General features: G+C 47.8%; 1 protein-coding gene across 7 annotated transcripts; it reads left to right on the forward strand.

Moving 5' to 3' along the window:
• The first annotated feature begins 43 nt into the window (after positions 1 to 43).
• TMED8 (transmembrane p24 trafficking protein family member 8) lies at positions 44 to 23,920 on the forward strand. 7 transcript variants are annotated; one of them, XM_063333516.1, is made up of 13 exons: positions 5,723 to 5,862; positions 15,842 to 16,018; positions 16,297 to 16,402; positions 16,910 to 17,032; positions 17,647 to 17,866; positions 18,882 to 18,905; positions 19,713 to 19,835; positions 20,378 to 20,565; positions 21,326 to 21,525; positions 21,851 to 21,942; positions 22,247 to 22,301; positions 22,997 to 23,094; positions 23,240 to 23,920. In XM_063333516.1, the coding sequence occupies exons 2-13, from the start codon at positions 15,855 to 15,857 to the stop codon at positions 23,452 to 23,454; spliced, it is 1,608 nt and encodes a 535-aa protein (XP_063189586.1). In that variant the 5' UTR covers positions 5,723 to 5,862; positions 15,842 to 15,854; the 3' UTR covers positions 23,455 to 23,920. The 7 variants fall into 7 exon arrangements, 5 of the variants coding, with proteins under 5 accessions (XP_063189587.1, XP_063189588.1, XP_063189586.1 ...); XM_063333515.1 differs by lacking the exon at positions 5,723 to 5,862 and adding an exon at positions 7,094 to 7,274; XM_063333519.1 differs by lacking the exons at positions 5,723 to 5,862; positions 15,842 to 16,018; positions 16,297 to 16,402; positions 16,910 to 17,032 and having other exon boundaries at positions 17,784 to 17,866; positions 18,882 to 19,169.
• Positions 23,921 to 24,139: the final 219 nt, after the last annotated feature.

Here is a 24,139-nt window from a genome sequence, read left to right on the forward strand (position 1 = left end):
TTGATTGGCTGCGTTGCCGAGGGGGGCGGCTGAGAGCAGAGCACCGCGGCACCGCCCTCTCCTCCTGCCGGGCTCGCCGGCTTCCGCTCGGCTCTTGCCGTCCCCCCCCGCTCGGGTGTTTCCGCCGCCGGCGACCGCAGCGCTTCGGCCCCGCTCGGCTCTTTCCGCCGCGGCGGGCTGCCGCCCTCGGCTCCGCGCCCGCCCGCTCAGCCCTGCCCATGTCGGACGTGCCGCTCGCCGCCGGCTCCCGCTTCCAGCCCCCGGCCGCCGGGGCGCCGGGCGGCTCTGCGCCCCACGTCCCCTCAGGTACGGGCTCGGCAGGGGAGGGGGCAGCCGGGCTGGCCGCGGCAGGGAGCGGGAGCGGCTCCCCGCCCGGCCTGCGCGCTTGCCTCCCGGCGGCGGTGAGCGCTTGCAGCCCGGCCGCGGTCCCCGAGGGGGAGCATCCCCGGCGGCGGGGCGGCAGGCCCGGGGGCGCCTGTTTCAGCGTTGGCCTTAGGGCCGGGGAGGATGCCGCGGGTTTCCTCTCCATGGTGGGTGCCCTCGTTTCTCCCGGAGAAGCCTTATTTCCCCGGTGACAGTTTGCCTCGGCGCACATGCGAAGAGCAGCATCGGGAGTTAGTCCGTGGCTAACGTTCGCCACCGTCCCGGGTGGGGTGGCTGCTGGGGGAGGGGGGCGGGTTGCGATGCCTGGGCGTCCCGTTGTGCGGCGTGGAGGGGGGAGCCCGCCACCGATCGCCTCCGCTCCGTCGCCCGGAGCTCCAGCAACAGTTCCCGGTGCTTCTTCCCCGCAGTGGGAAGTCGATGGAGGTTTATCAGAGACAGGCTGCTTTCCCCGGCGAAGGAGGCCCCGTCTAGCCGGGAGCTGGGCTACCCCGCCGTCCGGTCTCTGCCGTGGGCTGGGGGCCTGGCGTTGTTGCCCGGGGGCTGGAGGTGCCTCGCAGCTCCCAGCTGACTCCGGTAAGGTGTATCATCAGAGAGCTGCAAAAGCTGGAGCTTGCCCGTGCCCTCTGCCTTCATGCGATCAGACAGCGGGACTGTGGAGCGTGTACCGCAGTCGTATGGGGACAGAGCTTTCCCAGAGTTCAGGAGACTCGGGGGAGACTAGGAGCCACCTTTATAGACCGTTCTTTTAGCAGTGACTTAGGAATTTCCATCTCGTCAGTGCCCCGTGGGAACCGCTTGCATGATTGCTTTTTCCAGGGCTTTGTCAGCCCAGTTTTACGTGATGAAATTTGGCCTTGTTCTGTCCTCCTAAAGCTAGGATTGGTGGTTCCTCAATGAACCTTGCTTCGAAGAGTGGTTCTGCACCAAAAACACTCATGGGGTTTTGTTCTCCCTTTCCTAAGGTTGAAACAATTAAAAATCTTTGTTCTGCAAGGCGCTAGACACAGCTCATAACATGAAAAACTGGTTGGCGCAGCTCTTTGTTCCACAGCCGTGTGACTTTGTCAACATTAGAGTGCTGGCTGTAGTTTTTCCTTCTGCCTGTGTATTTTGAAGACTGATACTTATTTCACCTTCTCTCTGTAAATTCTGTTTGTTGTTAGAAAATGAAGACTCGGCCCAAAAGACAGAGCCTGCAGATCAGCTGTTTGATTCTTTGGAGTCCAGTGCTTCGCAGAGCAGGTAGGAAGATATTTTTGTGTATTGTGGCTTACATGCACGACAATCTGTTTCACCCCTGTGACCTCCTCCATATGGCAGCTGATGCTTTGCAGGTGAAGAGAAGGGACCAGAGACTGAACTGTCTGCTTTGGGACAGAACCGATATAGGAGGGGCTGTTCTTACAGGCTTAAGGTTGTTTTAAAGCTTATGAATTAATGAAGTGTAGTTCATAGCGCAGCTATTCAAATCACAGAATCATTCAGCTTGGAAGGAACGCTGCAAAGTTTTGTAGTCCGTTGTAAGAGCTAATAAACTTTCAGCAGGAAATTTTCTCTGTCTTGTCTGAAGGACACTTTAATAATTAAGCATTCCGGCTGTCTATAATTCTGGTGGAAGCTGAGCAAGAAAACACCTTTTACTGTTTTCTTGACAATGTTTTGGTTTTTTTCTTCACCCTTTGTTTTCTGTGTCACTCCTTCATAAATGCTGCTGTTATCAGATGTTTGGCTTGTTACTATGTTGGGTGTGTGGTGCCTGTGCCCGAGTCGTTGCATTGGTTACAAGCACTAATACCGTAAGCAGTGGAGTTTCATTTGCCATCATGCGTTTGTTGCACAAGATACAATTTCAGAAATGTGTGAGTTAATTACATCAGGCAGTAGATAAACCACAACCTCACTGAAAAAGAGGGGAAAAAAATTCTAGCAAAACCCCCAGCAAACCACCCTACTTACTAAAACGACAGTTTGATGCCATCTTGGCTTGATGCTAATGACATAAGCCAATGATGATTATTAGCTAATGCTAATGATATCAGCCTTCTTGACTCCAAACATGTGTTCTTCCATCTCTTTATTATGTCCTCTAATTTTCTTTGAAGAGATTAATACAGACTGTGAGCAAAATGGCCAAAGTAGATGCTGGATACTTGTGCATGTTACCTGATAAATTTATCTAAGTTAGATCTCCTTTAAAAGGGACAGGGGTGGTCCAAAAGGGTTGCGTGAGGAGGAATCATCTGGACTCTGTCTTTGTAAATCTGCTTATAAAGCTTGTGTAGCTCTTCGTAATCTTTCAGTGAGACTTGGGCTTCAGTGGTGTCTGGAGGAAAGAATTCCCAAGCTGTTAGCTCCTATGTTGATGGAGAGCCTTTTGAGCAGATGTGTGCACCTGTCATAGCAAGTGACCAAACAGCCCTTCTAGGTGTGCAACTGCTAAGCTAAAAAACAAATGGGCTGGAAAATGATGGCATAGAAGTCCAAATTTGTCCTGGGCTGCCAGAGAACTGTGAGAGTTCTTCCTTTAAAAAAATGTCCTCTCCAAGTGTCCGCATTTGCCATTTTCTAGTCTTCTCTATGGATACAGCAAGGAATCTGTCTGAGTTGAGCTGTGTATGGGGTTTTTTTAATTTTTTTTCCAGCTGTTCCATACTATACTCATAGTCTGATCCCTTGCTAATGAGAGTATTTCTTATTTCTGAAAGGAGACATTAGAGGAAGTGCACATATTTTCCATTACCGCTGTGTTCTCATGTTCCTGATCCTTTAGACCAAGGCAGTTGACATTGGTTTTATAGACCTGTGAGAAGGCTTTGCTTTTCAAAAGGGCAACTGTTGCTATTCTTATTAAAGACTAGGTTGCTTCTCATGGAAGTTTCACATAATATCTGAGAGTATGACAGAGGAGACTACTGACATCCATCTGAGTTCACTTGGGATGATAACTCTTTGCAGCTATAGGCAATATGCAGAGGTTTTTAAATATAATTAAGAAGAAAACCCTCAACAGAGAATGAATGCCAAAGACGTTTCCTTTCTTGACCATTCTTTTCCTGCTACGTACCTTTCTTTTTGTTCTAACATGTCCATCTCCTCTTGTCACAGTACAGTACTTGAACCTCTTTGCTATTACTGTGCTGCCATTGTACATCTTACGACTTGCTTGTCTGTGCGGCATGTTTGGATATGGCAGAGAGACACCTGGGTGCTCCCTGTATCTCTTGGGATTGCTAACAGGAAAGGCATAAAGGGCCACGTAAATAGAGGGCATTTTCAGGATGGCTGTTTTGAATCCTTTCACTGATCCAGCTGACCTCTGATGGAATATGCAGATGTTATGTAGTAGCTGGCATAAAAGAAGTTGTCCTTTCTTGAGCAGAAAAGTTGCTACTGGTTTCTGCACTTGGTATGGTGTTGGTCAGCTAGCATGCTGTGGGGTGAGTGCAGTGAATTACAGCTCTCTAAAGCACAGAAAATATGGAATATCTCACTAAAGTTGCTCCCTCTGGCTCACATGGAAGATAGTCACATGGAGATGAGGGCAGGACTGGGGTGCAAAGAGCTCTTTTTGCACTTGGCAGGTGCTGACCACAGAAGCTTGTTCCCTTCAGTTCATTTGAATTTGAGTTCCAGAGCAGAGTGATTCCTCTGCTGGCTGTGCCCTGTGTGCAAGTGCTGAATTGTAGTGCTCTCTTCCTCCAAAAGGCCGCAGATTGGGTTGCTCATGAGTGCGGGCGCAACAGAGGATTCGAAGGAAGAAGCTGGCACTTCAGAGGACCAGGAAGTGGCTGCACTAGAAGAGAAGCTGCCTGACCAAATACAGTCCCTCAAAGAGGTAGGTGGGTGTTTCTTATGTCTGAAAGCAAGGACAGAGGCGTAGCAATAGTTCTTCCACCCTACTGCTGTGCTTATGGCTATGGGACTGAGGCTTTAAGGGTTGTGTTAAGACAAAAGTGGTTTTAACATAGATTCAGTTATATCTTTTTCTGTACGTTAGCATGAGGTAAGCATTATCCATCTGATTTGCAAAATCCCTCTTGTGTCTTTGGCTAGTCCTCGCTTCCTTGCAGTTTTTGGCTCGCTAGTGCTTCAGGGTTATTCTCACCTTCTGCCTCTTGTCTGGGGCTTCTGGGAATTCCCTTCTTGCAGATTTACGGAAGAGGGTACTGAAAGCGATTCTGCCATCTTTTGTTTCTTTTGCTGAGCAGCCAGTTCATTTGCATTACAGCTACAGTTGGGAAAACCTGTGCAAGTGGCACCGAGCTCAGGAACTGTGAGTTTGTATATATGAGGAGAGAGGGCTGGCCCTAGTGAACTAGGTGGACTTTTAACTAGGATGCAGCAAATGACAGTTGGATTGTGGCTGTAGTCTAGATGCACACAGAGCTGAAAGGCTCTCCCTAGAGAGACTGAGTCTTGGGAATTCTTTCCAAGAGCAGGCAGATAAATCTGTAAGGCTGTTGCTTTGCTGAGAGGTGACAATGAACTCTGAGGCAGATGCAAAGATGTGCCTGACAAGGGGTGTGTAGTTTGTGGTACTAATGCAGCATTTGACTTCAAAGTTCATGACTTTGGTGCTGTGGGGGAAATAATGCAGAGAGGTGTCTCAGAGCCAGACAGTTCTTTTTAACGAATAGAAGTTTTGTAGAGTCTGACTTGGCTGCAGAAAAATGCCTGAATTACTAATGAGTTGCTTTAAATCCAGCTGGGGACTTTTCTTACCACAATGGTAAGACAGGTGACAATGTTTCTTATGTGCTTTGTGCAGAAAGCTGTTGTTCGAGTAACCAACTACCATGTACCTCAAGGAGCAGGGGATATAGTAATGATTCAGTCAGATCATACTGGTGCTGTGGATATCCTTTCAGCTGAGCTGGAGACTGCAGACCTCCTTGGGGAGCAGAGGAAAGGTGAGTCCTGAAAGGAAAACACTTGTTGGGGTGGCTTTTTAAGTGCCTGCCCTGGCTAGAGAAGAGCAGAGGCGCTCCTGGAGACACTGCTAATTCCTGCTGGAAATTTTGGCTCCTGGCTGGCAAGTGGGAAAACTTCACATCCAAGGCTTCTGGGAACAGGCTCCAGAATGCAAAAGCCTTATCAGAAATAGATTCACTGTTTTCAGGTAACAGTTTGTCAGTAGTGAAAAGTCAGATGAGTCCAAGATCTTTTCCCTTGTCTCAGCTCAGCCTCCCCCTCTGGCTCCACCCACCATGTGGACCACTGAGAAGACGAAGGAATTCAAAGCCAAGATGGGAAAGGAGAAGAATGGCCGGATGGTGGTGAAGCGAGGCGAGGTGGTGACAGTCCGCGTGCCAACCCATCCTGATGGGAAATGCATTTGCTGGGAGTTTGCTACAGATGACTACGACATTGGGTTTGGAGTCTATTTTGACTGGACCACAGTTACCAGCACTGCCATTACTGTTCAGGTCAGCGAATCCAGTGATGAGGAGGATGAAGAGGAGGAGGAGGAAATTGAAGGTTAGTGCAGAGCTTATAAGGGTTAATTTGTGGTGCTTGTTGCCATGCTGCTGAGAGTGTCTGTCACATGCTGTAATTTCCATCTATATTATTTACTCAGCCCACTTGTTATCTCTGCAGCCTTTTGGGCTCTTGTTTAGGCTGCGATGAGAAAGCATTTATCCTTTCCTGCTTCAGTGTATGTCAATGGCTGTCCTTCTCCAATAGCATTCTTGAAATCGAACACTTCGAAATCTAAAATCAGAATTCACTTGTTCAGCTTCTACCTGATAAAAATATTATGGTCTGCAATTTTAATTTGGCTGTTTTTCTTCAGTCTCTCAGACTGCGAAATTTCTGGAGGTGAGTAAGAGCAAAAAGGTTTTGTTCCTGGGGTGGTTTTGATTGGTTGGTTGTTTTTTTCCCCCAGTAGCTCCTGCTGACTGCATTTGAGAGGATTGCTACCTGGGTCTTTGTACTTGTGAAACACACAGCAATGTTGCCTGTTCTGTGGCTTCACTGTATGTGTGACCAGTGTAGCTGGCAGGTTGGTGACTGAAATTAATTTTGCAGGTTCTCCAAAGAGGGGTAGGTTCCTGTAGGAGGAATCCTCTTGTGGAAGTGAATTGAGGACATAAACACAGTGAGGTTATAGCTAAGAGCTTTCCTACCTTTCTTTTGCTTCAAGTCTGTATCACTGGACCACTGTTGTGTGTATGAAAGCAGTGAATTGTTTAAAAAGTAAGTCCAGGGAGAAGGAGACCAGGCTGGCAGGCAAGTGGATACTGTACCATCAGTATTCCCAAGAGAACTGGTTCTCAGCATGTCCTCTGTAATGGTAAGGAAAGCTGGAGTTTGTGGGTATTGTTTGCAGAGAGATCGGAGTAGATGCTATGGGTGATGCTGTCATAGTTAGCCTTCCATATATTGGCATGCCTCTGCTGCATTCTCGTCTTGTCGATCTTTTTCTGGACTACCTAGTGGCTTAACTGGCTCTGGCCTACTTGCTTGTCTCCCCTCTCCCATTCAGGACTTGCCCCTGTTGGTGACGTGGAAAGGGGCTCCAAAAGCTATCTGCGGAACCGCTATGGAGAGATCATGCCTGTATATCGGAGGAACAGCCATCGGGAGGTGCAGGCAGGCAGCCACGAGTACCCAGGCGAGGGCATCTACCTGCTGAAATTTGATAACTCATACTCTCTCCTCCGCAATAAGACTCTGTTCTTTCACGTCTATTACACTAGCTGAAGAAACGGGAAGGGGCAGGGATGGCAGGCAGGTAATGGTGAGCGTAGCAGGCTGCCACCCAGCCCTGGTACTGCCTGATGGGCACTGCTGTGTGACAGAACCAACGCACAATTCTGCCGGCTCCTCTTCAGACACTAACTGGTTTCTCCCTACACCCTCCTTCCCTGCTGTCCCAGTGGAGAAAGGTAATTGTGACTGCCTGGTTGTCCACAGGCAACTTTCTGTAAAACTTTGGGAGGTCTGCTCTACGCAGGCATCGGGCTGGGCCTTCATGTCGAGCTGGTAGATGCCCAGAGGCCAGGTTCAGGTGGTTGTGGTTTCGATCTGTTGCACTGGTACGAAATGAAGTGAAAATATTCTTGATCTGTTACTTTTTGTGAATAACTTTTCCCACTCTCCTGCTGCATCTGCATCACTAGAGGGCAGCTGTCAGCTGCAATGAGCCAAAAGCACAGCTGGCTTGTCACCTAGCCACTGATAATCTCATCACCTACCACCATTACATGTCACCAGCAGCCAGTGCTTCCGTCACTTGTGTCAGTGGGGGTGCAGCTGGCCAGCAGCAGTGGTGGCTAGGCCACGCTACAGTGGGCGGGCCCCAAACGGTAGTCACAGCATGTGTTTGAACAGGGGGTGGGGGGGAGGGTGCACACCTCTAAGTCCATAAGAAGGTTTTCCTACAGATAAAGAATCGGATGTTATACCTGTTGATTGTAGGGATGTGTAGATGATTAAAACTTCAGTGACCACCAAAAGTTTTTTCTATAATCCAGATGTGAAGCAGAAGAAATTACTTACTGCTGTGCTGAATAAAGGTTGGAGTACAACCAATAAAATATACAGGAAACGTTTCCCAGTAGCAGCATGTTGGTTCACTGGTGTTGCTGCCAGCTGGATAATACCATATGTAGCAAGGAAAAGGCTCCCCAGAGAAGTGTAGCTTGTCAGCTGCTAGTGCTGTTGCAAAGGTATTGTTGGAAAAGAACATCTCTGCTCAGACAGTCGAAAGGTGTGGGATTTAACCGGTCCTTTCTGAGAACCAGAATCAGAAAGGCCGTTGCTAACCCTGGCCACATGGTAAAGGGTGGAGTTCCTTGGCATGTTTTGGTGGCTAGCGATGGCATTAGTGATCACCTGCTCAAGTACTGGGAGAGCTGAACAAGGATTAAGTTAATCCTTCAGAGATGAATTTTAAATCATGTTTATCTGTAACCTGTTTATTTTAATACTTTTAACTTGAAATCATTCTCTTTTCTAAGAATACTGCTGTATTTACATTTTGATACCTCTTTGCAGAGACACAAAATGGCTGTTTGCATGGTGATTCTAGTAAAGTTCTGAGTTTTATTTTTAAATCCTTCAGGAAAAGCACCTCTACTTGGTCCGTTCCCTCTATTGAGAGGGAATAATGGACAGAATGATTTTGGGGTAGTTAAAGCCAAAGATTTCACTCCCGTTGGAGGGCCATGTATTTCCTAGTAAGGCTGTATTGTAATGCTGTGCAATTTGCTCCATATTCAAGCTCTTAACTATCTCTGCTTACTTATTCACTGCCCCAGAGCACTTAGTATGTCCAAATGGTAAGAGAGAGCAGTCAGTCTACAGCAGAGCAGGCCAAGCTGGGAGCAGGAGGAGCGGAAATGCAAAGAACACTGGTTTGGAGCACAGTGGCTTTCTGTGTGAGTATACAGAGAGCAGAGTTTTTGCTGCTTTGGACCCCGAGATGGGGAGAAAACAGCTGCCCTTCTCAAGAGAGAGAGCACGCACACCTGGGCTAGGGGGGGAAGTGCAAAGCTGCCTTATTCAAGCAGGCGCAATGACAAGACAACCTTGCAGGTAGCAGAACAGGCTTGGTATCTGTCAGAGTAAGATGCTCTTTCATTTAGCAGCTTGGGGAGGACTATTCCTTCCTTTAGCCTCTCTTGCGGAAGATGAAGGACCATGCTGTGGCCTTTGTACAGCACTTGAATCAGGCCTGAGCAACTCAGGTAAGGCACTCGCCTTTTTATTTTCCATCCTTTGTCTATCAAGTTCCTAGACACTAAACAGAAGAAGATAGAAAAAGACCCTTCAGTCTGACAACCACGTCAGCACTGCCCCACTCAATGGCTGCCTTTGGCCCTTTGCTGGGAGATCCACAGAACCCTGCGTGCATTTGCTGGTTAATGCATGATGCCCTGTCTTTCACCCACTCCAGTTTCTAATTAGGACTTATTTATTATGAAGGCAACTCTGACCCGTACATACATTAGATATTTCAGAATCATTGATCCTCAGTTGCATGGCTTATTGCAGGCTAGTGGGTTATCTCCACTAAAAAGCTGTTTCCCTTATAGTGTAGCCTCCCCATTGCTAACTCGCAGCTACTTCCCCTTCCTGTCTGTTTGTTGCTCATATTAAAGTTTGAAATGCATTTTGTCATGTTGTTAAGAAGTCAATAAGGCCTGCTTCACATCAATTTTGATCACTCACTGACACGTAAATACTATGTGCCAGTTTTCAAGCCATTAGTTAGTGGTTTCAGTTAAGATAAGTTGCACTGTAGATGGCAATCCTGTTCCTCAGTTCTAGCTTTCTGAAGCGTGGACCAACCTTTAATAAGGCTCAGGTCACTTGTTTGGAACTGTGCCCGTCTCCTAGTCTCAGTGACTTCAGCCCCACAGCAGCATTGAACATGGTACGTCATCCTGATCCGCGTGTGTCTGGTCTACAAATGCAGTGTGCCCATAGATAGGCCTGCCACCGTGGAACTGAAAGCGTTTTGTGTGTGTTATTTCTCCGCTTCAGTTTTCCAGAAATATCTGGTATCTCTTTTGAACACAGGATAGTTTTAGGCACAGAATATTTCATCTATAGGAAACAGAAGCTTCACGGTCATACAGGATAATTCCTCTTTTTGTTTGTTTTTGGTTTTGTGTTGTTTTTTTTTTTTAAATCCCACATTACACAAGTATGTTGTTTCTCAGGTATTCAGATAGCATTTGTTACTCACATGACAACTTCTCTTTGGAACGGTATATAGTCTTTATTCATTTTCTGATAAATCCAGTAGCTTGGCTGTGTGGCTAGTGATTAACAGCAGCCATTCCCATTCAAAATCGAACTTGTAGTTGGTTCAAAGAAGTAGTCTTTATTTCTCATGTGTCCTTTTTTTCAGTTTGGAGTATCTCCTGGATTTGTGTCCAATCCTGCAATCTGGCTGAGGCAGTTATGGAAACCCTTATTATTTTAATTAGAGACCTTTGGAACTAGACCTTGGGTCTAGAGAGACAAATGAATTAAAAAGGCAGTTGCACTTTAGAGAGGAAAATTAATCCTCGAGAAAGGAAAATTCCTTTTTTGTTTCTGTGGAAGGAAGATTTCAGATAAGTTTTTAAAATGTGTTTCTTCTCACTGTAAATTATGTCTAGAAATTCAAATAGCTAAATCAAGGAAGAAGCTGCTTTTGCATTTTGGGTTTGCTTTTGTGAAAGCACAAAATCGTTTCCCATTTTGTTTTGAATATAATTTAGATCTAGAAATAAGATTTACATGTTCAGCCAGAGATGAACTCTGCTCTGAAGAAGTCCTGCAGTGCAGGACTTGTATAAAAATTAGCTCATATAGTTGTTTATTTATAATAATGCTAACAATCTGTTGGGCTTTTTTTTTTTTATGTCAGAGGGTCATAAGCTCTCCATTGTTTTCTCTTTTTTTTTTTTTCCCCCTCTTAGGTGTAATGTAGCGGCAGGAGTTTAAACTATATGTTTTACTGAGGACAGAGAGTTAGAATTGCTTAAATCAGGGACCACCTGTACTGATTTAATTTATTCATAAACTCTTTGGAGGCCTGTAACATGGATTCTTGTGAAAGGTTATTGGTGTCAGACATAGGCTAGTTGCAAATTAATGCTTGGGACCCATTCAGCAGTTACATAGATGATCATTACTGGTAATGGGCCATTTACATAAACAGGTAAGATGAAAATGTGTAAGAGAATGAGCTTAGTTGTCTGACTTCAGGTGCTAAAAAGAACGTTGAGTTACTATGCAACTGAGGCTAAAAGACAGCCACATGCCTGCCTTTTTGGATCTACCCTGTGCGCTTGTCTTCTTGTAACTGTGTGTGCACGTAACCTTCATCTGTGGCCTGCAGTGGGTCAGCTATCATGGTGCTTGCCCCGGTGAGGTGGGTTAGAGGTGAACCTTGTCACGTGTCTAGTTGCTGAAAGACATTAATTTTTGTGGGGAATTAGGGTAGAGAATGAATCCTTAAATGAGTTCACTTTTATCCCTGCTGCTTATACCCTTCCTTCTTGTCTCACTACCCCCACTAAAGCCACTCCACAGAGGATTTATCACAAGGTGCCTTAGGAACAAGGAGCATATTTGAAATAAGAGCCATAGACGTCATTAATCCAAGGGTTTCCTTCTCCTTGTTTTCTGCCCATTTGGGTAGAGGGGAGGCACTTCCTAAGGTCAGGCCAGGAAAGCCCCTGTAGGCCCTTCCTGGAGATTTAAGCTGTTCATTAGACTGCCTTGTTGCCCTAAGATGAGTACTAGAATGGTGTTTGAGTTTCCTGGCGCCGTAAGATTCTTTGCCTTTTAAAATCATATGCTGCTGTCAGATATTGAGGAGCACCAGAGGACTACTCCTTTTTATATGCTGATGCTAAACCTGAGGACCAGAGGGACACTAGATAGATACAGAAGAGCATTCCTTGTGACCATTCATCATTTTCTCTAAAAAGAGTGTCTGAATCCAGCGTTGTGAGTGGTGTGTGCTGATGTGTATTGAGGCTGGATAAGAGACCAAAGCAACAAAGTTTTTGTGTTTTTTTTTTTTTTTGATCTACAAGTGTGAAAGAAAAGACTGTTTTCTCCTTTTCTCATATCTGGGAAAATAATGGGTGTGACAATGTCATGTAGATGTAGCAGAATATCTCAGTTGGTAGAATGAAAAACTGGGAACTGATTGTGTTAAATACATTGGCTAATTAGACTGTGGAAGAAGCCATGAATTTAGCAGGAGTGAAAGTGCTACATCACTTATCTAAATAAGTTGATTTGCAGTAAATACCAACTAAACAAAGTTTTAGAAGGTACATAAAACTGCAGAGTTCAAACACGTCTTGCTAGGAGAAGAATTTTCTGTGGGGTTATTTCACGTTTGCCTCCAAAGAGTCTCTGGCAACTTATTCTGAAACACTGGTGCTGTTGCAGCTGAAGATGCGACATCAGGCTGGATAGATGACAGGTCTGACTCCCCCTGGCTTTTCTGCGTTCTGTTCTGGATTTTACATGTTGCTTTCTCAGAAGCTTCATCACAAGAAATGTACCCTTTATCAGTCGGGGAGAGAGGAAGAACTTTGTGATCCATCAGTGAGGCTTCTCTGGTTTAAGCCCATCTGGACTGGTGAGTCAAGTCCCTTGGGCAAGAAGCTGGATGCCCACCATTAATCTCAGAGCTAAGGAGGCTTTGCCAAGTAATGACCTTGAAGGAGCTGCGTTTTGAAATTATAAATAGCTGGAGATGGTCTCCCTGCAACCTCCAGGATGCCCTGGTGACTATCGGCCCTCCTCAGAGGGAAGTAGTCTGCTCTTAACTCGCTGCTGCAAGCTGCTAGCGTAGTCTTTCAATGGGGAGCATCTTGTAGCTGGTCATATCTTTTTCAGAGCTATATTCTTGTGAACTGCGATGGCTGTCTGTAAGTCCTTATCGATGTGATGTGAATATTTTTGATGTCCTGTGATTTCAAAATTGAGTTCTCGGCTCCAACTGTTTGCTTCTCCTGTCCTGCCAAGATAGGAGTTTTAAATGGAGGAGAGGGTATTTTAACAAAATGTGGTACTGAACCTCTTGCTGAAGGGCACATATGAAGACTGTATTTATAGTGTGCTTGCATTCCTTCTACGCTTGGTTTGTATTGTTTATATTTGATGTGTTGTGGCTGATTTGTAACAGTATATTGGAACTTATTCCCTTTAAATAAACTTTTCACTATGCAACCAAGAACTTTTGTTTCCTGTTTAAAGCAAATGAGTGTCTTGATATGAAAAACTGAACTACAGACATTCCAACAAAACAAGAATACAATTAAACTTAGTTTTATGAGCAAAGAAGACACAAACACTCGAAGTGTACTTTGCAGTGTACTGGGCATCCTGGTTGCAAACGGATAGGAAAATGTTCTGTGTCAGCTGCTGCTGCTGGTTCCAGACAGGAAATTTTCTGTCTGTTAAAATGACTTGCTGAGATATGTTTGTTTGTGGGTTTTTTTTTTTAATTCTTCAAATTCTTTGCAATGCTTGAGATTATAGCGAATGCCTAAAGCATTGGAGAGGAACAAGTGGTACCCAAGCTCATATCATGGACATGGGTAGGTTTTGAATGGTTTACCCTCCAGTGCTTCATACTGGTACTTTTCACGTCCATTTTGAGAGATCCCCTATAGCTGCCTTTTCTGTTTCTTCAGCATTCAATCTGAAGGATTAAAAACATCTCATCAGTTACCAGGTGCTGATTAAATTATCTAGAGAAAAGTGTTTGCCCTTCATAGCTCCTCATAGCTGCTTCCCCATCAACTTTATCTTACTATGAAGACTGTATTTACATGGCCTGAAGGAAGCACACCTGCTGGTGAAAATGATACCTGCAGCCAGGGCCATCCTTCCTCACTTGTCTCATTACGGAGTTTGTTAGGACAAGTTCTGCAGAAGCTCAGTTGTCTTTGTTGTAGTCCTGTCTTTGCTTGGAGCACTTTTTATAAAATAATCGATGGGCAGGAGCAATCATAAAGCAAGTTGACCAAAGGGGTTAATGACTCTGCCAAGATGTTTCATCTTGTTTTAAGGCCACTGAAGAGAAACAGCGCTACAGCTATTTCATGACCAGGCGCTCCCTAGGAATCCCTGTCCTTGTGCTTGGCTCGGGTGTGTTGCCAAGAGGAAAACTAAGCATTTTTGTGGGGGGTGCAGGGAAGTCATGTGAAATTTCACGACGTTAGCTCTTTTCCCACCCTTTCTGTGATTTTGGGGGTTGGGCTGCAGCAGAAACGCTCTGATCGTGAGGTGCCCAGCGAAGGTCTGGCAGCGGGTGTCGTTGGCCCTGCCTGGGAAGTGACTCTCGCCTCTTTCAGCTGCGCACAGAGGGCATGGCTCTTGGGATGCTGGAGCCCAGTCACTGCTTTTAGTGGTGTCTGATTATCAACAGCAGCTTTGAGCTTAGCAGAGCTGTTCGTTGTTACACAGGTGGTACTGGATACTCAGTGGAATCGTTGTAGTAACACGGATGCTGATTTAATTATTGTTTAATGAGGATCTGCTGCCATCCTGCCGTCTCTTGGTGGTAGCCCTGACTGCGGAGTAAGAGAAGCAAGTTTCACACTGTTATAGATTGAGGCCCAATAATTGACAGGAACCAGTCCAATTAATCAAATTAGTTTATTAAGCAAGCGGCAACAAGCAAAACAGCGCTGGGCGGCCGGGGAGTCTTTGCTCCGCCAACGGCGCACACCCACTTCCCGAAAGTAGTTGATTATATACTCTTCTGGTTCCCGTATATGTGTCAATCCTGGTATATTCCGTGTCTGAGCGACGTGTTGCTAGGGGGTCGGTCTTGTCCCGCCTCCTGATGGTCGTGGGGCTGAAGGCTCCTCATCTTTATCAGTGTCCTTGGGGAGACTCTTTTCAGCTTATCTCACAACTTAGCTCTTCCCTTTGAAGTGTTAAAACACACCAGATGCCTGTGATTTAGGCCTTTAGGTGTCAAAGTGCCCCAGACAGCACACCGGATGCCTGTGATTTAGGCCTTGAGGTATCAAAGTGCACCAGATAACACGCTGGATGCCTGCGATTTAAGTATGTGAAGAGTCGAAACAGTGTAAGTTTCCACCAGCCTTTAAGAAAGCCTGATTTGGTTAACAAACATGATTCTATTTATTACAACACCTGCTCCTTTTTATGAGAGCTACAAGAAACACGCATAGATGCCATCATTTAGGAATTGCCACAGAAACTGTCCCTCCCTGAGAAGCGATGTGCGACTTGAGCTCTACCAATCAGCCTAATTAGCTGTGGAGGCGCGGGTGGGCCTGGCTTAGGTCGGCCGGAGCTGCCGGCCTTCCTCTCCCGGCTGCCAGGGATTACCCTCCCGGGCACTGCCGTGAGCGGGTACCTGCTCCTAACGCCGCCGACCGAAGCGCTGGGGCCGGGGCGGGCCCCTCAGGGCGGCCGACGGGCGGCGCCTTAATGGCGGCGCCCCCCGGCCCAGTCAGCCACCCTCCTCCGCCGCCGCTATGCTGCCCGTCCGCTACCGGGCCCGGCCGGGGGGCAGCGTCCAGGAGAGCGGCCTCGCCTTCTACGTAGTGTGGGCGCTGCGGGAGCCGCCGCGGCCGCTCGGCAGGTGCGGACCGGCCGAGCGGCCGCGGCGGCGGCTGCCCCGGGGCCTCTGGTGGAGCGGCCGGGCCCGGCCCGGCCACCTCCCTCTCCAGGGGCGGGCTCCCCCCGAGCCGGGGACGACTTCGACGCCTCGTCTCGCCTCCCTGGAGCTGCCCTGCCCGTATGGCTGCGCACCTTTCCCGGGCTACAGCTCTTTTTCTTCATCGCATCTCTGCGCTGTTTCCTCTTTTCAATAACGCAAGCCCTCTCCCCTTTCGCCCTCCCCTGGCATAAACGTGTTTTCAAGCCTTTTAATATTTTTTTATTTTTTTGATGGTCTGTTTTTGCTCCTTGATGGTTATCTCTGTTTCTTTTTCTTCCCTCCCCTCCGCAGCCAGTCCAGCAAGATGGGTTTCCAGGCTTGGTTGCCCCTGCCCTTGCCAAAGCAGCTGGTGGTTTTCGGGCTGGGAGACTGGAGCTGTTACTCTCCGGACACGAGCATCACGGTGGACGTGTTGGTGTCTCCAGGCATCGCGCCGCAGCGGGTCGGCACGCTGGAGCCCTCCCGCAGGTCACGGTGGGAGCTGGTGCTGCCGGGGTGTTCGGAGGGGCGTCCTGGAAAAGCTTTCTGCTGTGTGCTGCTGCCTAGCTCTGCTGGTGTCATCCCAAAGCTGCTCAGGCTTCCCGGTCCTCCACCGTGGTGTTTCTAGTGGTGCTTCCAGCTTCCTTTTGGCTGCTTTCAGGGCTGGATCTTTTTCAGCTTTGGGGTGTTACCAGCTCATGTGGGAGCAGGAATTTTTGCCTGGTCAGTGCCACTTGTGGGCTGAAAACCTGGGGTCCCCTGTGCAGGTCTCTGGTGTGGGAAGGTGACTGGAGGACGGATATTTTCATGGCCTCGTTGAAAGAGATGGACAAAGGCAACTCTGTGAAGCTTATCCTGACTGTCAATGGACGGGTAAAAGAACTGACATCCCCCTCTCTTCCTACCCTCGGTCACAAATGGTGTCACTTCTGAGCTACAGAACTTCCCCTCCCATCCTCTCCTTTCCCTTCTCTTTGCCATTCCAAGGCAGAGCTGCACCATGCGGATCTGTTAATGTATGTCTGTGCTGAGCCTAAACCCTCTGTGATCCTCCAGACCTATTGCCTAAACGCAGCCTTGCCAAAATACCTCATGTGTTGCAGGACACGGGCAGCAGAGAGCGTTTAACCTCCAGTTCCACTCTCTCCTGGGTCTGTGGTACTTAAACGCTTGGTTTACCTTGTGCTGAAGCGCTTGGATTTAGCATCACCCAGTGCCTGGCTTTGCTTTTCTTTGTTTATTCTCTTGGTGCTGGAGATGAAAGCTGGGCTATGCCCTTGCAGGGAATCTGTCCCTTGCAAGACATCTCTTTGCTCACCCTTTGTGGATGGAGGACAGCACACTTGGCGTGTCCTTTTATTCTCACTGTTGCTGCCACAGCTGCTCCGAGGTGTCTCCAGCAGTACACCTGTTCACCCCTTCCCTGTCCCGGAGGTCACCCAGTCGCCGGTGCTCCCAGCAGATTATATGCCCCTTGGCCGGGACCTGGAGGATCCTACTGCGGTATGTGTACCCTGGAGCCTTCCTCTCGTTATTTCACCACCTTCTTAGTGTCTTCTTCCTCACTCAGAGCTGCTCAGTTGACGTCTAGCAGAAACATTTGCTGCTGCTCTCTTAGTGGGGATCTGGCTAAGCAAGTTTTGGAGGCAAAGATTCACTTGTGCTAAAGAAAGTGGTACTCTCCATTGAAATGCCTTTGGAAGGGTTGAATTTAACAGCCCTTGGTGGGGTGATCGATCATCCTGGTTACTCCTGGCACAGGTGGCCTTTCTGCCTTTACAGTTGCCTTGTGGTAGCTTTTGTGCTAGCTATGTTTTTTATTTTTATTGTGCTAGCAATGGTGCCATTGCAGCCAGCAGTTTGAAAGTGGACCACTGTGCAGGTAGCTGCATTGCTCAGTATGTATTTGGCAGCTGATACTGTTGGCATGCTGGCCCTTAAGACTCAACAGGAAGACAAGGCTGAAAACAGTCACCATGTGAAACTAATCTCTGGCCCAGTAATAGACAACTCACAGTAGCCTCAGGTCTCTCTCTCTCTCTCTTTTTTTTTTTTTTTTTTTTTTTTTTTTTTTTTTTTTTCCCCCAGGGCTGATTTGACTGGAACTCTTGTCACAGGTTAAGAGCCAGAACTCAGAGGTGACTGCTAGAGCATCCAGGCCTGTGAGGAAGGATGACCGCCCACCACTGAGGACCCTAGCAGTACCCTGTGCCCTAAAGCCACCATCTGGCAAGGTGGAAGCCCGTGAGGACTGGAGGAAGAGTCCTGTCCACCCCAAGAAGCCCAGGAAAGTTTTATTTGAACCCACAGCATCTGAGAGAGACCTCAGTGAAGAAGGTAACTCTGGCAGCTTCCAGGTTTATTTTACAGGTCTTGTCTGAACGACAAGGTCTTGTCTGTTGCTGCTGGGCAACAACTTACCAGTCCATTTCTCCGTATACCTCCAAGGCAAGATGGACTTGTCTGTCTTGGCTTGTGACATACCGAGAACTGCTCTTTAGTCCTGGATGAACTGCTTGATGAATTTTTGCCTGTTGGGAAAACACCAGAAAGAGAACATGGTGTACTGTTAGTGCCAGCACTCTGTACCATAACAAAATATGCCTATCTCTTCATATGAGTAAACATGCTTTATAAATGTAGGCAAGTATCATTAGCCTTGTTTTACAAAAGAGTAAACTGAGGCACATGGAAGTTACCTGCTGTGACGTTTCTGTAACCTCTCCGTTAGCCTGTTCCCCTGCTAAGAGCATACCACTTGGTCCATAGAAGACATTGGTTATTATTAAAGTATAGAGAATATGAAAAGAAATATATGTATAATGAGATGATTGTACTGACTTTTCAGTAGTGCGAATATAGCTGCCAAGAGGTTTGGAAACCAAACCATTAGCTTCTGGAGCATGAATTCCAAGTCAGCTCCAGGATGTGCCCAAGTTTGTGTGTAAATATTTGACAATAACTCAGTGGTCCTTAAGAAGTGAAGTGACTTTTTGGGACTTGGCTTGCTTCTCACAAAGGCAAATACAGTTCCGTCATGAAGTCGCTTCTGCTGTAGGCAGTGTGAGAAGGGGGGAAATAAGGTTCCATCAGAGGGGCAAAATGCAATGGTGACAGCATGATGGCAGTCAAAGGAAATGTGCCCTGCTTTTACCTATCTTCTGCATTTCTTCTGATGAGACTTCCTTCAGGGTTCTTGATCTTGCACCTTGTTTGTTGCAGTGAGGTAGCTTTGTGCTGGGGATTGGAGGAAGGAAGGCCGAAGGGCTCTTAAATCGTGCAGCAGAGTGCTTTCCATGGTATGTCTGCTGGCTGCATTCTTTATGGGGTCATCTCTGTGTTTCCTCTGCAGATCTGGCGGTGGAGGAGTTGCAAGGTGAGGATGTGGTTCCTAGACCCTGGTTTGTCTTTTCAGCCACTTGGTGATGCCATTCCTTTTAATGTCACAGGCCTCTCATGCTTCATCCTTTATCTCTCCAGTGATCAAGAATAAACAAGTAGGCTGCACGTATGTACTGTTCCTCTCCATGCAACTGCTGTTGGTATAGCTGTTTCCAGTACTGTCAGACTCTCCAGCATGCTTCTGTAGTCCCTTGAATCTCAGGCACACCTCTGGGCTCATAGCCCTTTGAGGCAAAAGGTAGGGTGTGGAATAGACTTTGATTTAAAAGTATTTATTAGCTTGCTCAGCCAACTGCAGGGGCCTGGGAGAGAAAAGGAGGAGGAACAGAGCAGTACAAGGAATATCTCTGGAAGCAGCTCCAGGCTTCTGGTTGTTATATCTTAGACACTAACAAGCTGTCCCCGGGTAGCCCTCCCTCACAAGGAGTAACACAGGGGGACAGCACAACTGGGATATCCTTTCTGGGGATGGGTAATCAATGAGGAGCATGCAAGCCTGTCTGAAGCAGCAGCTTGTATGCATCCTACATACAGCCGGACTCTTTGCTGGTTCCCTCTGCTCGTGACATCTCTCCTAGTACAGCAATTATTACCCAAAGCCAACAGAAAATCTTCCTCATGGAGCTCTGTCTCTTGCCACCCCAGAGGGAAGGGACCTGGGGCCCTCGCCTTCCCACTTCTCCCCTCTGAGCCTTCAGCTGCCTTGTTCTCCCCAGCAGGGAAGGGAGCTGGGGGTGTCTCATCTGACTCTGCTCACAGCCCTGTGTTCTCCCCTCCTCAGGCAGTCCCAGCCCGCGGTGGTGCCATGCCATGTGCCTCAGTGACCTGAGGACAGCTGTTCTGATCGGTGGAGAAGGTGTTGATCATCAGTCCTGCAAGGATGCACTCTGGAAGCTGGAAGTTGGTGGGGACTTTAGGGCTATCAAAGGCAATGGGGGTGGTGGGAGTTGAGGACAACTCATACAGATGGGATGGGGATACTCAGGGGTCTGTGTATAGTGAGGGGACAGCAAAGGTATTGCATCTCCTAGCATGGTCACCAGGCTGAGCTGACAGCATAGGGTGCCATAAGAGGCTGTGGGGTTGTGTGTGAAAGCCCTCCAGGAGCTAAGGCATAAGTTCTGGAAAGAGCTGGGTGAGTTGTAAGGGGTAAAAGCAACAGCGTGGTTTGCAGTCTGTGTGTGATGACTGGTGGAGAAGTGTGAGATACAATTCTGCACCTTGCCAATCTTCTCTTCCACCTAAGTATTCCCTGTCTAGTTAGTATTCCCCTTGATTCCTTACACAGAAACATTTCTGTATGAGGCCCCTCTAGCCTTGAATCAAAGGAGAGGAGGAGACGAAGGGAGCAAGGTCTTGAGTAAAGGTTTTATGACATATTTAAATCTGAAGAAATTGAGAGCACCTTTGAACTCCCACACCATCTGTCTGGTGTTGCTCCCACAGACAATGATTTCTGGCTTCCAGTGGGTTTCGAGCTACAAAACACCATGCCGTTGTGCTTGCATGGTCACACAGCTACCTATGACCCAGACACCAAGCGTATCTACGTCTTTGGGGGCATAAGGGAGGACAAAGACTACAGCAACATCTACATTCTGGACACAGTCACCTGGAAGTGGCTCCTCGTGGCTGTAAGTACAGCAGCTCTTCCAAGACAAAAGCACAGGAGAGGCAGCAGGTCCTGCCTGAATGCGGCAACCAGTGTGCCCGTATCCTTACTCTTGTAGTCCTGGTGCACTGTTGCTGCAGGTTGTCTGAGCTGCCTAGTTGGGATTGACATGTGTAAGAAGGCTATGTTGAAAGGCCACAAGCTTGGTAGAAACCAGGGCTGTGCCTACAATGAATGAATCGAGGTGAAAAATGGTTTCTGCAGAGTGCTGTGTCTGACCAGGGTTGTGGGTGGGAGGTACTGTACAAGCGGCAGAGGGAAATGGCCTCTCATTTTATATGATGCTGTTGAGCGCTGCACTGGATGCTGAGGTGAAGAGCTGGTCTTCTCAAATCAGGGACTGCTCTGAGCACAGCAGATATCTGAGCTCTCTAGTTGCCTGTCATGTCCTTGCAGAGGGCCCTGTCAGCAAGGGACTATCTGTCTCTTTCCTGGCTAAGTCACAAGATGGCTTTTACCGAATAAGCCTGGGTGAGATCCTTCTGCTCTCTGTCATCTTCTGAGGGAGCTGGAGTAGGAGGTTGACTTTGTTCTCTCATCAGAGCATTCTGGTGGTGCAGAGTACACAAAGGATGTACTATGTGGCAAAGATCTGGCTGGGGAGCCAATAAAGTGCAAACTGAGACTTGTCAAACCCACTGTATGACGTGGGCCCCTTTCCTATGGGTTATGCAGCAAATAATGTACTTCTCGTAACAAATCTATGTTGAACTTTTTCCAAGGCTAAAGGGAGGATGCCAGTGCTCACCTACCACAGTGCAACTATCTACCGCAAGGAGCTCTTTGTTTTTGGAGGGACTTTTCCCAGGAAGGCATCGCTGGCAGTTGGACCCTGCAGCAATATGCTCTATGTCTTCAATCCAGAGCATGAAATTTGGTATCAGCCCATCTCAGAAGGGGAGAAGCCTCTGCCTAGGCTTGGGTGAGAGTGCTCTTCTTCCAGCCCTCCAAAACAGAGCAGGAAACCTCTGCTCACCTCCCTCTCCCAGCCCAGTGTAACTTCCTAAATATTAGGTGATTGTTTTCCACTGTTTGCTCCTTAAGGTAGGGCTGTGTTTTGAGCAATGTGACTCCCAATATGTCTCATCATGAGTCCTGATGGGATTCCGTCCTTGGGCTACAGTGGCTGGGGGTAGCAGCAGTTGTAGACTGAAGCTATGGCAGCCCAATAGCAGAAGCAAAGGCTGAAAAGTCAGTTTTGGGAGCTCACTGAAGATACTTTGTTCACTTGCTTCTCCTCTGCCTAGGCATTCAGCTACTCTACTGAAGAACAAGCTGCTGATTTTTGGGGGTCGGAGGACTTCTCTCTACCTCAGTGACATGCACATCCTGGATCTGGGTAAGAAAGTCTGTGCCAGGTGGATGCCTTGGGACAGGGACAGGGAATGAGGCATGCTCAATGGGAAGGTAGCACTGATGTTATAAAAACTCCTGACTAGGCAATGGTGATGGAAAGCTATTGCATAAAAAAAACCTTTCTGGGGTAAGAGGGGAGGGAATGGGGAAAAACAAGAGACTGCTTTTTTGGAAGAAGCTGGGTAACAGAGAATGTATGTTGCTGGTGTGGCAGAGTATGGAAACTTTTGTCTAGTTACGAGGCTGAGCTTTTTGGACATTTCACCTGCCTTTCCCCTGGCTGTCAGGTTTCATGGAGTACACACCAGTCCCCCTCCTTGCAGGACAGCCTTCTGCACGCTGGTAAGATCCTATTGCAGACCCAGTAGCTATCTTCTTCCTCTGTCCTTTCTCCTTGAAACCAGGTTTAAATGGTCCTTGTGGTCAGATCCAGTTGCTTATCTCTGTCCCACTAGTGAAAATACAGTGGATGGCCCCTCTGCTGTGGGACCAGAAATTCCTGTGCTGTCCTAGTTGGTGCCTGTAGGGTGTGTGTGGGGGGTACAGACCTCTTAATCTCCCTGGAAATCTGCCTTTCAGGCTAGGGGAAGGTTTCTGCCATGTGCTAGTGAACTGCATTGCCTGCTGTTTGGTCTCCATAGTACCTGGAGTATGACCGACACAGAGAGGAAGAAACTTTTGTACCAGACCTATGCTGTTCCTAAAGGAATGCTATTGCCCACTAGAACAATGACCTAAATCAGACCAAAGCCCAGCTAGCCTTGCTGTCTCACCCCATGGAGCAAAACGTAGGAGTTTTGATAGCTCCTTCTGAAATAATGAAGTGGTTTTCAGGCCTGATTATGGCCTGACCTGCAGAGGCAAACAAACAGCTCTTTCGGGGTTATTCAGGGCAGAAGAGAAGCAGAAGTTAACTTCCATTCTGCAGCTTAAGCCCCCAGCCTCCTGCTGAAGTCTGCCCACCCCTGCCTATTGCTGACTGAGGCAACCCCAGCAGCTTTTGCTGTAGTCATCTTTCGGCTTTGCTTTGGTCGCAGTTTTCATGCAGCTCTGGCTGTGTCGGACCAGAAGGTTCTGATCAGCGGAGGCTGCAATGCCAAGGGAGCCCTGCAGGATGCGTTTGTCTTCCACCTAGGTGAGTGACTCTTCCTCCCAGTTTCCATAGCTGAAGGTGACTATTGAGCTGCAGGGGTGTTTCTGAACACCTGTTCTCGTCCATTTGTTTCATCCCTTGCACTAGGAATGGGTTTGACAGTAATGATAGCTGCTTTCTACTTCAGATACTCTTTCATGGAGCACGGTGATCCACCATGACCTCTGTTCTGTGCCCCGAGCTGGCCACACATTGCTTGACCTGACTCCTGCCCATCTGATGGATGTGGACAAGGAGAACAAAGAGGAGCGTAATCTGCATGCGGTGTTGGTCTTTGGGGGCTCCAACTGTGCCGGGACCTTTTACAACAGCACAGTCAAGATCCAGCTGGACCTAGGATAATGCACAATACTCAGAATGAGCCTGGAACAGCAAGGGCTCTTCAGCAGCCTGAATACAGAAATGGATGGCAATAAATGAGTCCAAGCACTGTGGCAGTCCAAGTATCTATATGTAGGTGAATGCTACCTTGGCAGAAGAGATCATGGGTTTGTAAAGTCTTTCTGAAGGCTGTGGGTATTGCTGCTTTAGGGCAGCTGATATACAGCATCAGACTGGCACAGATTTCCTCCCTTTTCCCTGGCTTGGTACCTTGGCTTGGCTGCCAAAACATTCAGTGGGATCTGAGCTGAGCCTGCATGGGAACACAGTCACAGGCTTCTGGGTTTCCTTTCTTGCCCTACAGGTTTCTGGATGGAATTCCTGGGGTGCTTTCAGCTTCAAAGGTGACTCAGATGTTGGGTTTCATTTGGGATGAGTGGAATGAGATTTATTCCTGCTGCTTGGAAGGTCCTCACAGTGAAAGTACAGCCATGATTCTGGTTTGGAGGGAATCTGGGGTGGGATTCCCTTGGGAAACAGTCTGCAGCTGAGGACTAGGAAAACACCTAGAGGGGTGCCTGAGGATGGGGGAAAAAAAAAGAGAACGCCGTCATGTTCAGCATATGGGAGTGAGCTGGTTGTGCCTTGCTGACTATGGCACAACCAACTAGCTTTGCTCTAGTCAGACCTTTATTATAAATTCTAC

The sequence above is a fragment of the Chroicocephalus ridibundus genome, chromosome 4 (assembly GCF_963924245.1).
Source record: "Chroicocephalus ridibundus chromosome 4, bChrRid1.1, whole genome shotgun sequence".
Lineage (NCBI taxonomy): Eukaryota > Metazoa > Chordata > Aves > Charadriiformes > Laridae > Chroicocephalus > Chroicocephalus ridibundus.

Bases quoted from the DNA above. Each gene is read 5' to 3' on its own strand.
- TMED8 (XM_063333516.1), top strand. From the start codon at position 15,855: ATGGGTTTCCAGGCTTGGTTGCCCCTGCCCTTGCCAAAGCAGCTGGTG. The intron at 17,033-17,646 runs GTATGTGTACCC...CTCTTGTCACAG, and splicing joins ACCTGGAGGATCCTACTGCG to GTTAAGAGCCAGAACTCAGA. The intron at 21,526-21,850 runs GTGAGAGTGCTC...TCCTCTGCCTAG, and splicing joins AAGCCTCTGCCTAGGCTTGG to GCATTCAGCTACTCTACTGA.